The 16,587-nt window shown below is 42.8% G+C and overlaps 1 protein-coding gene across 2 annotated transcripts in view; it reads left to right on the top strand.

Annotated features, from left to right (window-relative positions):
• Positions 1–15,502, top strand: part of wnt7bb (wingless-type MMTV integration site family, member 7Bb) — a 30,285-nt gene extending 14,783 nt beyond the window's left edge. For both annotated transcript variants that reach the window (XM_035156500.2, XM_035156499.1), the window contains exons 3-4: positions 9,698–9,969; positions 13,810–15,502. In XM_035156500.2, coding sequence (XP_035012391.1) covers positions 9,698–9,969; positions 13,810–14,289 — 752 coding nt within the window. In that variant the 3' untranslated portion in view covers positions 14,290–15,502. The remainder of the gene's footprint in view (positions 1–9,697; positions 9,970–13,809) is intronic.
• Positions 15,503–16,587: the final 1,085 nt, after the last annotated feature.

Consider the following 16,587-nt stretch of genomic DNA (forward strand, 5'->3'; position numbering starts at 1 on the left):
CGGCAGTGAAATATTACAAAAGTTCAATCATGCTGCCTCTGGCTCATTGCACAAGAATAGATGCTGCACCAGAGCAGGTGAGCCGTTTGCTGCAGAGGTAAGACTGCTGCGGATCCATTTGTATAGCAGTGTCAAACACAATTCATCTGCAGTTTAAAGCAGCAAGTTGTCTTATAGGTAGAACTGAAGGGAAGATGTTATGTATGTTGTTGAAAAGAAGCAGGGAAAGGTCTCCTTTCCACTGTGACCTACATCATGCCTCTCTGAGTTGTTGCCCAAAGCTGTGCTTCATGACTGATAACATGAAAACACTTACAATGAGAAAAAAGGAAACTGGAGAAGAAATCTTTCCGAAGAAATATGAAGGCTTAGATCGGTTGTTAGACAATAGAGGGTGTTTTCATGTCTGTATTTACCCATCCTTCTTTATGGTATCACCTTCCTGCCAATCCCTCTTTAATCCACCTCTCCTTGGAAGGCCAGATTGTGGTGAAGGCAACGACTGATCCACCTGCCAGGACTTATTGGCTGCAGGGTCCCAACCAGTATAAGACAAATTATGTTTAACTCAGCAGGTTCAGTGAAAAAGACTTGTTTTAGAAAGACGTTCTGGACAGGCACAGACTTGATGGGGAGATGCAGGACTCCTTCAAGCTGAGCTCCCTCTCAGAGGAGGGAGAAGGGTCACTACAGGAAGGTAGAGGCCGACATTAGTCTTGGTGAGGTTGTTTTTTTTGTTATTCCCAGTTATAACAGTGGAGGAGGCTTTTGGCCTGGTCTTTGACATCGCATGCAGTTTTCTAAAAAAACAGAATTGACTGTAGATTTAAAGTTTTGGCGTCTGTTTTTGTTTGGATGCAGCATGTCAGAGAGAATGTGAACTGAATTTTGGTTTATACGTCTTTACTGATTTAGAAAATGAAAACTAATATACACAGTGTATTCATTCAGCTCGCAGTTTTGAATTAAAGACAATCGAAAACTTATGGTTTTGCTTCTTAGTTGAGAAGCGAAGCGATGCCAGTAAAGTTTTCCCGAAAGAGCTGTACGCCTTCTTCGCCAGCGAATTCAAGCAGCACTGAAGAAAATTTGTGTGGCATAACAGCAATTATTATTATCGTAGTGAATAAAAAATTAAATTTAGAGTCACATCAAAGATTCCATACATCAGGTGCAAGTAGAATACTTACAATAGCTGTAGGTTGCTAAAGTTTTGCCACATTTCAAGCAGATTTCCTCTCATTCACTGCACTACAATCTCTCAGTTGGAAGACAGAAGACTCACAGATTTCGAACGCACTGGCGGAGCTCCTTCCCCTTTCTCGGAATCAGTTGATGGTCGTTTGTGGTGAAATCATATCCCTGCAGAAAGCAAGTACAACATCACAGTCCAACCTTAGGTTAATAATGAACGGACAAGAAAATCTATTCAAATGACTGTGTGGTTCTGTGCTTGCTTTGTTTCCTCGTTCTGACAGAGTAAAAGGAAATGCAAGTTGAGATATTAATTTTGCTCAGCTGAACTCCTTTTAAATCACTAAGCGATGTCGTCTTAAAAATAGAAAGTTAAATATCAGCTACAGGATAAACATTCTTCCCCGGAAAGCAAATAAGTCAGTCACACAGTGGAACTGTAGCCACCTATGTCGAACCCAATCATTATTCAAGAAAAAAAGAAATTGTGACAGATGACAGATTTCTGTGCTTCTTATATTTTAAAGGCTATCATCATTACGGAGCGAAACTTCACAGTTCAACTCTGGCTTGAGGAACATGAGCTTTACCCGGCCTGACATATGAGCTTAGTTAGTTGGCAGTGAGTGTCGTGCCCAGGACTAATAAAGACAGTGAAAAAGCCATTCTTCAAAACTGGAGGTTTTTCAAGAGCACACAAGTGGATACTTTGACACCGGTGAACTCTCCCAAAATGCCATCAATCATCTCGCTGCCGCCAAGGTTTTTCCCCTTTGTGGGATTTGTTTCTTGTTGGTTTTGCACTCTAAAGGCAAATTGTGGTTATTGACTCATTCACCCTACTCTGTTATACGATATAATAACGATATAGAAATACTTGTCATTTTTGCACGGAAGGGGCGGTGAATTCGCGGTTGGTATATATATATCGCAAAACAACATCTCTGGTGCATTGCGGTGCCAAGCTATACCAGTAACACTGCGGATTCATTCCCAGGCAGCGAAGTGCTCCATACCACGTGGTTAAGAGTGTGGAAATGACGCGTGCATTGTGTTATGGTGGAACAGTGGTGGATAAAAGGCCTATTTTTCAGCCCATCGTGATGTGGGCTGCCGTAATCCTCCCTGCCCTCCTCCATGGGAGCCCAGAGAAAACAGAGCTCTCGTATGTATCTGTGTGTGTTTGTGTGAGTGTCAGTGTGTCGGATCTTTCCCCAAGCGTTATCAGATACGGCAGTCTGATGCTTTGTTGTTCTCCAGTGTGTGGGCTGTGGTCATCATGGCTTGATAAAGGTCATCTCTTCCTCTTTTTCTCCCAATATTTTTCGCCTCACATCCCCTGCCCACAACATCGTCATGCAGGGTGGGGCCTCTCGTCCTCTGCAGCCAAACGGTGCTATCATCGCCAGGCCCCTTTCCTTGTTCATTCATCAGCTCTGTCTCTGTCTCAGACTGTGTGGGTGTGTCGGGAGCTGGGGTCCCACTTCTTTCCCTCACCCCTCTCTCACTCTCTCACTCTCTCTCTCGCTCTCTTCCTCTCCTGCCCACCCACCGTCTGTCTGCTGACGTGGTCCAGGGTCTTTCTGGGCCCTGACCCCTGGGCCCCTGTGTGTGTTATATGTGTGTGTGACATTCGCCCATCCCTCCCTGCGGGCGTTGTGTTATCGGTGGGATCTGCGTCTGTCTGTGTCTGCCAGTGCTGCTAGACGCAGGAGGAAACAGGATGCGAGAGGATCAACCGTAATCTCACAGTGCGCTTTGTTCCGCACAATCCCAGGCCGATCACTGTATTCTCTACACGCAGGGCTGCCACTGGACATTTACATGTGCCAACAATCACACAGCTACTGGCCCACGTAGGTGAGAGCAGGGAGAGACGGAGAGTTAGTGGCTTTGAGGCAAAGAGATGCAAGTAGGAGTTTAGAGGATGTCAAGAGACCTAGAGAGAGAGGTTGTTTTTTTTTCGAGGGTTTGATGAATTTCGGCAAATATGGAAATGTTAGGTCTGGAGGTTTCTTAACAATGGAGGAAACATGTCATCAGTGGCGTATTTGATTTGTTGATTATAGTGATGATGGTATTTTCAATGATATGATGTGTGATAGATATATATCGCAGTAAGTATGTTTCCATCGAAGGTCAAATGGGATTGAAATGAAGGAAAAGGCTAACTACTGTCCTCGCATGAACTTAATGATGACCGTTTACAGCGCATTCAGGCCCACAGTTTCTGAGCTGAGCAGGTGAGGTCCTCATTTGCTCTAATTATTCGCATGAAAGTGTGGGAAGAAGGATTTGTGCTTGTTTTAGCAAGCCTCGGTATTCAGTCTGAAAAGCATCTCCACCTCAGGGAGATCAGGGAAGAAAAGGGATTCTTTGGAGACGTTTTTTCTGCCAGCCCAATTTTCTGTGCCTGGGAGGCAGCTTACTTAGATTCTTAGTGTTTAATACCGGCAACGTTAAATACCCTCATAATTGTTTTAGCTTACTGCTCAAAGCCGTCCTTATTACACGAATCAAGCTCGAGACCCTATAGTGAGCCTTATGCCAAAGCGTGTCACTTCCCCGGTTCTATGATGTGAGTACGCAGAGAATGTGGAGCCTAGTTCTGGTAAAACAATATTATTTTATTGTACAGGAACACGGCTGTGCTAATTCCTCGAGCTGCAAACCTCACGGACCACAACTTTGTCTATAATTTGCTGGGAGCATATGTTCATAGCAACGGTACATAAAGCGGAACGGAAAACAGTAGTAGAGAGCACATTAGTCAGTTCAGTGATTGGTATACAAAGCTAGGGATTTTCCTCCAGCTTTCTTCCCCCTCTGTGAGGCCCTGGAGACACAGTTCCATCGCAGAGACGGCTTTGGTCAGAGCTTGTTTTCAGTGTTTCTGGTGTCATAATTATATTATATATGTGGAGTGTGGAAAAATACCTCTTTTGATGGAATATACTTACACGCATGATCAATGTTGAAATCATACCACATCAGACTTTAATTTGATTCACTCCTTTGCAGATTAGTAGGTCGTCATATTTTGAATTTGTCTTCGATTCCTTTTTTTAAAAGGAAAAGTGGGGACCTTTTTAGTTTTATTGTTTTCATTTTATTTGTATGCTGGAAGTGCAGTAATGTCGATGTAACTGTATTTATACTGTGGTTTTCCAGTCTTACTGACCACTCAAACCACTTTACAGCACAAGTCACATTCATTCATTCATTCACACACATTCATGCAGCCCTGCTATACAACATGCTGTTTCTATCGCACACCATTCAAACACTGTCTTTACAATCATCAGAGGCAGACTGGAGGTGTTGGGGATTGAACCGTCAACCTTCTGGTTGGTGGACAACCCTTTCTAACCTATGAGCCACAGCTCAGAAAGAATAGCAGGACAACAACAACAACAAAGTTAGCTAACAAATCCATCAAAGGGGCAGGTGGTGATCTGATTGTTGACCGCCTGGCCCTGAAGTGAAAAGAAAAAAAAAGGTGCTTGCCCAGTTCATGATTCACTGTCAACAATACCACAAGTGCAAAGTCTCCTGGCCACCAGTAGGTGACACTTTTCCCTTTGTTCACTGCGGTGCCTTTTGTCCCTGACAGGATGTCCTTGTGCTTAATGGATACAACGTTTTTAAAACTCCAGTGTATCGTTGTGTTTTTGAAATGATGTAATTTCTTATGCAATCCAATCCTCCGATGTCCCTGCACTGTGAGTGCATGTCCGGGATGAGGGGGGGGCCTTTAAAAAGCTTTCCCCTTCACTGCTCCACCAACAGGCTCAGCTTGTGTGGAGAGGCCATTCAGCTGCACTGCTGGGCTTTGCCGGGCCCGAGCTCTGTGTGTGTGTGTGTGTGTGTGCGTGTGCGTGCGCGCATGTGTGCGTGTGCGTGTGCATGTTCCTGTTGCTTGGCAAGTCCCCGTATTCCAGCCAAAACTTGGAGTGATGAAGTTGCATCTGTGCTGCAGCGTCCTGTGTGTGCATGCTTCACTGCAGCTCGTGTCGGCCGCAGACCTTCTTATGTGCTCGTGCAACCTCAAATTGGCAGAATCAAAATCAACCTTTGTGGCCGAGGACGCTGACATAAACAACAAATGTGATTCTGGTGGTCAGTAGCTTTCTTGGTGCCAGGAAGTAAATCTTAACAGATATTTACAGCTAACAAGCTTTTAAAAACATTCAAACAAGCACAAAATACACACAGCCATTATGCACGCGTGACTTTTATCATAATATCAATCAAGAAATGCAACTGTGGTATTCAGAAAGTGAGATAAGAGGTATAATAAAATAAGATAAGACATAGCTGTTGTCCATTTGGTGTCTCACTAGCCAGAAAACGTTCCTTCAGTTTAGATTTCAAGCCTTTATCTCTGGATGGGCTTGACACAACAAAACTGACCTTGGGCTGTATTTCAGACTGTAGCCCAAGTCTCTTCAGTATATCTTTTCTATTTCCTCTCTTGTCAGCAGCAAAGCCTCACCATGGCCTGTGAGCGGCGACGGATACGAGACCCGTTGAGGTCAGCTGTAGTGTCGCCAGATCAGCTAGCATACATCGCACCAGCACGGCTCGTACAGTGTCGTCAGTTGTAAATCTCCCGTGCTGTGTCATGTGAACTTTGTCTCGTGGTGTGCCTTCCTCCGGCTCTAAACACAGATTGCCATTTCAGCGGTCGAGCCACTACATCCAGAGACTTCTTTTTGTGTCCCTGTTTTGGCAGATGGTCAAGAGACATGACGGGCATCGCAGCAGGGGCCGGCATCCAAAGTGTTGTGGTCAGTTAATGTGAAGGCCAAGCGGCACTGAGTGTGTAGCTTTCACTGCGTCTCTGGTTTCAGTCCCTGACACCAGGATATTACGGGCTATTTAATGCTTGTTTATGGGCTCTTGTACCTGTTCGGGGTGAATCCAGACTGATCTTCTCCCTTACTTTCTTGGATAGTGTTGCAGACACTTGCCACTAAACTCCATTAGACATCTGGTTTAATATTCCCTCATTCTTCTCTCCTGGATGTTTCCAAGTTCATTGAGGTTTTTCTGGTCACTCCAATTTTCCACTGGCAGCTTGCGAGGCTATCCCAGGGTGGTTCCTCCTGGAGGGCTGTCAGGACTCTGGGGCCAGCTTCTTCAGGGCTTTCTGCTGCTGTTATGGGTGCTTTTTTTCCCTCCTCCTCCACATTTCATCAACCACACGTCTGTTCAGCAAAGCAGGGCCTTCCTTTCTGAGGGCGCAGGAGCACAGTGATTATGCACAATGATTAACAAAAGCATTGTTGTTAATAATATGGAATTTCCTGCTTGTGGTTGTATTAGTATATTTGTTTTGTTCAGAACATTAGCAGCACCATTGGATATTTGGTTTCCGTTAGCTTGATTTCTGTTATTTTGGGCACATTCTATTCATCATATATAGATTCTAATCTTCTTCTAATGTGTTTTTCTACAGTCCGAGCATTACTCTAAAATTTTTTGGAGTGAATATCATCACACATAATATAACCATGTTTGGACTGAATGCTCCAAGTGAATATTTATACCAAGTGGACGGTGTATTTCAAGTGCTAAAAATGTGATTTCCCAAATTCTGATGTGTTTTTGGTTCGTTGCACAAAGAAAAAAAGAGGGTCTTGATCACCACAGTTCCCTGGCTTGTGTAATTGGCTTTCCTTTTGGCCAGGCAGAGCCTTGGCAGTGCCAGACCCACCAGGGGGGTGACATCCAGTACAAGCTCCATCATCATTTTCCCCATGAGCAGCACAACTCAATGGGCCCAGAAATGGGCATGCATCTCCGGCCCCGGGAACCACCCTTTCTCTGGAAACTGCCTTTATCCTGTTTTAAACATTACAACTGGCGCTCTGTTTGTGCGTCTATGTGCAAATGTGTTTTTAACAGTGCATGTGTGTGAGGGTGGAGGGCAGTGTGTTGTGTATTTTTATTATGTGGCCGTTGACTGGCCATGTGCGTGCATGTGAACGTGCATACGTTTACAGCTGGGCAACTCCGTTAGTGCATGTGTGTGTGAGGTGGGGGCAGCAGAAAGTTACCACAAGCTGGTGGGGCACAGCTCTGCTGCTAACCAGAGAAGAAAGCGGTTGTGAGTCAGTCCCCACCAGGCAAACCTGTGGCCGTGGTATTAGCTCTGCAGCACCAGTGCCAGGGTAGGAAATTAACAGTGGCTTTGGGTGAAAACATCTTTGAGAGTTCAGAAAATGCCCCTGAGACAAGAATAAGAGGTGCAAAAGAGAGAGGAGGAAGTGAAATGGAAAACAGATGACTGGGTATAATCCGTATGGTAAGAAGTACTTCACGCAAATTGCTTCTAATATGCAGATAAAAAGCTCCATAAACTTAGGCAATAAAAACACTATAGATACGTACATTTTACAATTCTACTTGTTACATATAGGAGGCCTAGGCATGGCTAGGCTAGGCTCCAGCTAACACTAGCAGTCTTGGCGCTATTTGGCTGCACTGTCTGCTTCCATTTAATGAGGTAAAATAAGCAAAGATTTTATGCCTAGTAAACTTCAAAATGGTTAAGAGTTTATTTGGTCAGGCAAAGGGACACAGGCAATGTTGTATTTTTTTTCTCTCACATCTGAAACATGTTTTTTTGTGTGTGTTTTGTTTCCATATAATTTCCACTTTATTGTCGTACTTTGCTGCTGCAGATGTAAACACCATGTCCGTTTGCTCATTTCAGGGTATTATTTCTGTTTTTGGTGGATATGACTGTGGGTTTGTCTGCAGTGTCTGACAGCGTATTTATTATAGGTAACTGAATGTTTACATTATATGACAGTTTACTCCTTCATTTTGAGTTTTCACCAGATCCACATCTGTTGTAGCTGCCAGGAGGTTTTGTATATATGTTTAAACTCTATACCTAAGAAAACACATTGTAGATGTGTCTCATCTGCTGTTTGAGCGTGTCACAGGCTGCTATCGTTATATTTAAATAAATCAGACGGAGGAATCTCTGATCACGGGTGATTTATTGATCCTTCTCTCTTCACATGTGCATCTTCTCCTCTCTGCAGGGAAAGAACGTGCAGTTTGTTGTGCAACTTCTCTGAAAGCCATTGACGAAATCATATATCAACAAAAAGCTTTTGGTTCTCTGAGGGGCAGACGAATTTCACCTAGAGAGATTCCACTAATTACAACTGAGTACATTACACAACATACATCAAAAGTCTTACAAACATTCCTCTCCGAATGCTGAAAGGCCCCTGAAACACTTTGCGGTTAGCTTTGTTTCTGCTGCTCGGCCCTTTTCCAGATTACTGCCAGTTGAAGGGAGAGCAGGGTTGTAATAACCCACGGTCTGTTTTCGACCAGGAGGGGCCTTTAAAGCCTGATCCCTAATCCATCCTAATGTTCCAAAGAACCGTAATGTGATAATATAGTTTGGATAATTAATCAATAACAAACCTCTTAATCATTCAAGTCGTTTATTAATAATGAATGTCAGTTGACAGTTTCAGCCTTTCTCTGTTTTACTTCAATGCAAATTGAATACCTCAACAAAACAAGCTAGAGCGTTTAAACGCATCACACTAGGCTCTTGTATTCACCATGTTATAAGCAAAACGGTTTAAGCAACTGAATGAACATGTAATATTACACTGCATATGGTGATTATTTGAAGTGAACATTTGTTATCATAAATTTTGCTTTAGAGAGCTAGAGAATGTGTGCATATGTTTGAGAATAATGTAATCCTTCAGTTTGAGGGATCATATTGAGTGACAGTCCAGACAGGACATTTATTTGGGTTTACATAATTTTGACACAGGAGTACGCAACCTGCCACAGGTAATACATACGTCCTTAGCTGCTAATCCTATCATGTGCAGCCTTGGTGCCATGCGGCTCTGGCTCCCCAGAGTGCCTCTCGTTTTGGCAGTGTACTGCGCGAGCGAGGCAGTGAGACCTGCAGACCCCAGCTGCTCACTGTGGGCAACAGTACAAGGTGCTTAGAGGAATTCAGCACTTTGGACAGCACCTACACCAGCTCTCCCCACACTGGAATTCCAACACTGCTCTCTCGCAGACTGGGCCCAAGGACTGTGCGGTCGGAAATGTGGCCACTTTTCTACCAAGGTGCAGGAGGGAAGCTGTTTGGGAGAGGGGGGAGGAATATTTGGTAGGTTATCAAGATCAGGGAGCGGACTTTGAATTTTGGTGCTGTTTATCGAGATCACATTGCGGTGTTGGATGATGGGACTGGAATGTTAGGGTGTAAGGTTTACAAAACTACAGAAGGATAGATAACAATAAAGGCTGTCTGACCTGTTATACAACATATTTACATTGTGCTCGATGCCTTATATCAGGTGCTAAACATTTGCTTGGGATCAAAATGTCTGCTGGGGTTTTTTGTATTGTGTCATGTGACTCACCTAGAAATCATCCCACAATGTGGTCATGGTATCTCATTTTATCCAAGTATTCCTAAAAAGATCTCTTTCTCCTCTTCCAGGCAGCCGGGAAGCAGCGTTCACCTATGCCATCACAGCGGCAGGGGTGGCCCACGCCATCACTGCAGCCTGCAGCCAGGGCAACCTGAGCCAGTGCGGCTGCGACCGTGAGAAGCAGGGGTATTACAACCAGGAGGAGGGCTGGAAGTGGGGAGGCTGCTCAGCCGACATCAAGTACGGCATCGAGTTCTCTCGCCGCTTCGTGGATGCCCGCGAGATTAAAAAGACCCCACGCCGCCTCATGAACTTGCATAACAATGAGGCGGGGAGGAAGGTAAAGAACCTCAGATGCTTTGTCCACATAGAGCTACAGCATTCATCACTGTTTTTAAATGAACGGGCAATATTATTAATTGACATGAATTAAGCAACTAGTTCCAACTTAAAAAACAATTCCCTGATTTAAAGGATAATTATGAGTTATTCTAGCTCAGATGATATTTTTATCATTCCTTTAAGTAGTCATGCCATTTAACTTAACAAGTGAACGTAAAGGCAAAAAACATGAATTAAACCCAACAAGTTCAACTTTCATTTTTTGTCCCCCTGGAACAATGTTTTTCAGCGATAGAAATTATGAGGAAAATCAGACCCAGGTTGTAATAAAATTGAATTTTTTTAAAGAGAATTTAAAATTTATGACATAAAACAATCTTATGACACATAACGTTGCGAGTCAAAATGCGTCAATGTCATAACCTCTGAAGTCATGGAGAAACAACTGTGTGTGTGTGTGTGTGTGTGTGTGTGTGTGTGTGTGTGTGTGTGTGTGTGTGTGTGTGTGTGTGTTCCACTACAGAACAGCAAACAATCCCAGTTAAAGTGCTAGAAGTCATACAGTCATGTGACAGAGAGCTGTGATTGATCAAGCCGTTGATTGATTGATCACACAGACAGCCTTTCAGCAGCTTGTATTTCTTCAGCCATTTATTGGCATTCACTTCCATTCTAAGAGCGAAGGCTTTTATTTCTGAGAGAGTATGTTGGAAAAGTTCATTATGGACATGTTTGTTTGCTATTAGTCATCCTAGAACAGTCGTGCAGGAAAAGAACAAAAAAGAGGAGATTGCGAGAGGCGAATAAAAGAGAAGAGATGATGTTATGTTGACAAATGGTTCTAATTAATAACAGGCTTTATCGTGTCTACTGGGAACTTGAAGCCTGGCCAATGGTTGCCAGATGGACTGCCATCGCCCCTCAGCTCCTTTTCATAGAATTATGAAGTGTAAAGTCAGGAACAGGATATTATTGCAGTTCTCTGCACAATACCAAAACATGTCACTTTGACTGCATCAAACGACAGTGCGTCTATTCAGGGTGTGAAAGCAGGCCGACAATGCCGGTGTTAACACAGCAGACTGACAGGGTCTGCGCTGAATGCCATGGTGCTGCCATGTTGGACTGCCAGGGCTGGAGCTGGCACTGTCGCTGTTCTCACTCGGGGCTCGGAAACTTGAATTCGAGGAGGATGTGCAAAACATCAGATTATGTCTTTGCTGAGACAGAAGGAAAGTGGAGGTCTGTCTCAGAGTGGAAGATATTTTTTGAAGAACACAGAGGTCTGAGCTGCCGCTGGATTTACTCTTTGTTTAACCCTATTAGCACTAGGGCGGGTTGGATAACTGTCACACATCAGAAGACTGGATTGAAAAAACGATTGTTCAATCCACCTCAGTGTGTGTTTTAGTTTATTGACGGCTGTTAAGTAATGCACTGATGCTAACTGTTAGCTGCAAAGTGCTACAGGTCACTTTTGCACATCACTGGTGCTACAGAGCACAAAGTATCACAAGTAAACATCTGTCACCGGCTCTGAAAACAGCACAGGTACAGTGGAGTTAATCATCTGTGTGACAAGGAAAAACTTTAATGTTTTCAGATAAATATTGTCTTTATTGCAGGGACATTACAACTGTATAATCATGTCAATATCCAAATAGATCATCTTCATTTTCCTTTATTTAAATTCATTGACCAAAACGGGTTGGTGGATAGGTATTGTGGGAATTGGTGTTTGATGGATCAGCTCTATTCAGACGAGTAAATGTTTTTTTATTTGCACAACAGAATATAACTACCAGCTAGAATAGCAACTACACAAATCATATCATATCAAATCACCTCATATCACATTTCGAACACACAAGCGGCTGTTTCAAACACACGCCCACACACAAAACTGTATTGCAAGGATGCTACAGCTATATATTTGTTCATCGCAGGTGACAGGCAGACAGGTTATTTTGAGATTTTGAATCTTTCTAATGGAGACACTTATACCTGATGAAAGGCCACAAAAAAGACACTCAAATGGGACCGTTATTGGTAATTTAATCAGAATATGCTGCTGTTTTATGTAGAAAAATGACTCCTGATGAGGGAGGAGCGTGTGCCTCCAATGGGATCCAGCTGAGATTTTGTTTTTCAATCACTGATGAAGAAGCGTCATTGGAACTGAACTAAAATAACAATCGGTTTCGTGACCAAACCAAATATAAAACACCCTGTGAATCATTCTGAGATCTGCATCATACATCTTCTTGAATTGGGTGTGTGTGTTGAAGGAGAATCTGGTCATACTGGACTAATTAGAAACAAATTGGATGCTCTGATGGACACAGTTTAAGTACATGTTTCCATGCATCCCTCAGACTCCTCATGACAAGGATTCCTTGTGGTTCTCACACTTTGCATTTTTGAGTCTGTATCACCATCCAAGGCAAAGTTGACAGGTGACTTAAACTTTTATGAATTCAGGGAAGCTGCTATTTTCCGCATATTTGGAAGCTGTGATAACATAAGAGTCAGAGATGGTGAACAATTAATTAGTGTCTGATAGAAATTATGATTTGTGTCCAAGAGAAAGCCCTTTCAGGCAAACATCTTGTGCAACAAAGGCCCATTACACCATTCAACCAAGCGGGGGATTCCCAATTGTGTTAAAGGGGTCATGGCAAGACTGTAACAAATGTGTTAGTACAACCCATTCAAACTTCAACCATCTCTTTTGTCTGTTCATTGACCATTGAGTTCATCAGAAAGTGAAGGGGTTCAGTTTTTATTTTGAGGTATTTGAGTTTTTTCGTCCAACAGGTCAAAGGACTCATACTTGACGCTAATGACGGTGCACGATATTTCCCAAAATCCAGAGGAGTCAGCAGCAAAGAAAAAAACGTTCTTCCCTGTGTACCATATGTTGGAGATAACCTCAAAGAGAAATTAAAACCAAGCAGTAAGGCAATCATTAGTGCATTTAAGAGGACTCTGACCTGTATGTTGGATGTAGCTCGGAGGCTATAGGATATTAGGATAACAGATTCATTCAAATCTGTTTTCATGCACGTGGCAACGTTGCTTTCTTCTATTTATCACAATATTGACTGAGCATTCAAGTGAACCTCAAGATGTTTGTCCAGCTGTAAACAATTCATTGAGTTTGTCTTTGTTTTGTGCTGCATGTGCAACACATTCAATGATACAATAATCTGGCTTCAAACTATCCAAGATGATTGATAGTTGTATGAGATCCATGTTTACTTTTCCCTGTCATTGATGTGGTTTAGGTAGACTAAATTACAGGATGGGATATTACCAGTAAGTGCAATTTTCCCTCCCACAGGACATGAAACATCACGTCAACCATGACTCGAATTTTCAGATATGCTTGGATATGTCTACTTCACCAAAGGCTGTTGCTCTACATCAATGCAAAACACTTATTAGCCTAAATGCCCTGTTGTCATCCCAACTTTTACACAGAAATTCAAATAAATTTGTGACATGCTGTTGATCAGAAATATTTCCAATTTGTTTCCACCTAGCAACGCACAACAAAGCTAGCATTCAGGTAGCATCTTGGTAAAAAACGGTTCATCAATAAAGTATTCAATGTTTTGTGTCCTCTTCCTGTAACTAATGTTTTTAGATTTCAGAAATATAAAATAATATATATATACACACCTCTATCTAGTGTACAATGGAGGAAAACTTAAGTTAGACATGGGGTTCTGTTTCTGTCAAGGATGGTTGTAGTTGATTTAAGGTTGGGAATTAAATTCCATGTCTATATTTGATGCAGTTTTACAGCTGTTGTGTTTTATCTATCACTCCTCAGGTTCTAGAAGAAAGGATGAAGCTAGAGTGCAAGTGCCACGGTGTCTCAGGATCCTGCACCACCAAAACCTGTTGGACTACACTTCCAAAGTTCCGCGAGATTGGCTACGTACTCAAGGACAAGTACAATGAAGCTGTGCACGTGGAGGTAGTCCGGGCTAGCCGACTGCGACAGCCCACCCACCTCAAGGTGAAGCAGACTCAGGGCTACCGCAAGCCCATGGAGACCGATCTCGTCTACATCGAGAGGTCGCCCAACTACTGCGAGGAGGATGCGTCCACAGGGAGCGTGGGCACGCAGGGACGCCTGTGCAACCGCACTTCCCCACACACAGATGGCTGCGACCTTATGTGCTGCGGCCGGGGCTACAATACACACCAGTACACCAAAGTGTGGCAGTGCAATTGTAAGTTCCAATGGTGCTGCTTCGTCAAGTGCAACACGTGCAGCGAGAGGACGGAGGTGTTTACCTGCAAATAAGGACGTGAGGAACTCAGTGCCAGGAATTGAGGCGCCAAGTACAAGCTGAATGAGGAAGACCTGGTAGAGCGAGATAAAAGTGTGACTGGGACCAGTGAGGGATTTTGACATAAAAGGAATGGAGAGTTACACTATCAGCTCTTCATGGCATCGTTTTGCACAGCAGAATCTTATCTAATTGCTTTTTTTCAGAAAGTAAATGCTAAATATCAGTAGGTAATCCCCCAGAACTTTACTGTCACATAGAGGTTATGCTCACGTACTGATGTATCCGCAGTGAAGTTGGGACTACAGGTACTGAATGAGGCCCTCGGTTGCACTCTAGGAATTTGTAACTGTTCATTTCTCAAGAGACTCGTGCACGGAGAGGAAACGCAGTACCCCGGGAGGAGATCAAAATGACAGCAGCTGACGAGGGGTGACTGAGAGAGCTTTGTCAAGTCTTGATTGAAAACTTGTAAGGGTTTTTGTCTTTTTCTCACTCAAGGGGAGCAAAAGTGAATCTTGACATGAATCGCCCCCTCCCCCAAACTGTTTGGGGCTAATGTTAGAGGTTTGCAGAAATGAAGAACATTTTGTAAGTATGGTGCGTTCAGGTGTACCAAAATCTGAGAGGAGAACTCTGTTAGACCCTCTGCTGCCAACTGGAATATGGTGGAGTATGTTAGTTTTCCAGTCACACTGGAACTGTCTGTTCTGAACACTGAAAATAAATTGTTTATTTATGTTATAGTATCTTAAAAACAAAGCACTAACGGGTAGAGATGTCTTTTTTTGTACTAAGTGTAAAGAAAAATACTTTTTAGAAACTCTGACTGAAGATGTGTGTCTATTAGAAAATGCCCCCCCTCCCCCATCCCTTAAGCACCCCATCTTTTCTTAAAAAAAAAGAAAGAAAGATAAATTGGTTTCATGGCTACTGGTGTATTGACAAAAATGTACATCATTACAGTGTGTTTCACATTCAATCACCTAGGTTCTATTTTACTGTAGCATAGATTGTTTCCACTTCTTTTACTCCGAACAGTAACATCTACTTGGACGCTTTTGCAATTTCAGTTAAGAGACAGTAGCAAGAAATCACATTTAACGACAGAGATTCTTCCTCAATTCATTAAACATGAAACATGATATGTTGCTGGATGTGTTGTCGAGTGTTGCACTGATATTCAGATACGACTCATGAGAACTGAATAAACTCCCATTTGACTCAGTTTGGCAGTTCATTGCTAAAATGTCAACTGAAGTTGAACCTGCCTGAAGAAACAGTGGTTACTTCATTTTGAAACATCTGTAAGACTGTGGTCAGTGGAGTGAGGATTAATACGATACACCCACGCATATAATAGCAGAGTTAACCAAAACTATGAAAGATATTATCATATTATTATTAATATTTAGTCTGATATGCTGCCAGTCAAGCCTTTATAAACTGTTTTCACATAACACAAGGCCAATGGCTGTCATCTGATGACAAATTAGCGTCTGGGGGCAACGGCCTATAATTGGGCTTTTCTGATGTTTACAGTCGATATCCAGGCAAATACTCTGTCCTCCGTTCGTCATTCACTGTTTACAGGCCGACTAGTTTCTTTTATCACGAGTTAAAGGTTTCTCCTCACCAAACACAAACGGCGATACTTTTTCCAGCCAATATATTAACTAGGTATCTGCATATCAACGAAATGAATATAAAATCCGATAGATGATGCATTTCGTTCAATGTGCTCTGCCTCATTTGCGCTCCACAGACTGATTACCTGCAGGCAACAAAAGCATTCTCCAACGTGATTGGTCAAAATACAAATTGTAACCAGAAGAAGGCTTCAAGCCCTAAAATCCTGTCCCTCACCTACAGAATCAAATGCAGATTCACTTGTTCTCACTGGGGTTATAGAGCTGGCATGCAGATCAGCTCTCTTCTGTCGCAATAATAAAGGACAAACCCAATTTATTAAAAATTTGATGAACTTTTGGAATTACAAATGTAAAACAAGAAACAGTTTAGACAGATTAACTAAATGGCCGTACAGTCTGTCAGCTGCGATGGATTTCACAGACAGATAATAGACTTACTGTTTACCTGTCTCCTCCAAATAAGTTTAGCTGGTGAATTGGTAAGTACCATGCTATCATCATTGATAAGAAGAGTGACTCGGATGATAAAAAGTCAGGTGCTGTGAAAGTTTGCTGACAAACAACAGTTACACTGGTGCTTGTTATAAGACTCCAGAGGATCTCTGTCCTCTCGTGTTGTTCACCAAGAAATTGTTGAAAAGCATTTTGAACTCCCTATAA

This window comes from Hippoglossus stenolepis, chromosome 5 (genome assembly GCF_022539355.2).
Source record: "Hippoglossus stenolepis isolate QCI-W04-F060 chromosome 5, HSTE1.2, whole genome shotgun sequence".
Classification (NCBI taxonomy): Eukaryota; Metazoa; Chordata; class Actinopteri; order Pleuronectiformes; family Pleuronectidae; genus Hippoglossus; species Hippoglossus stenolepis.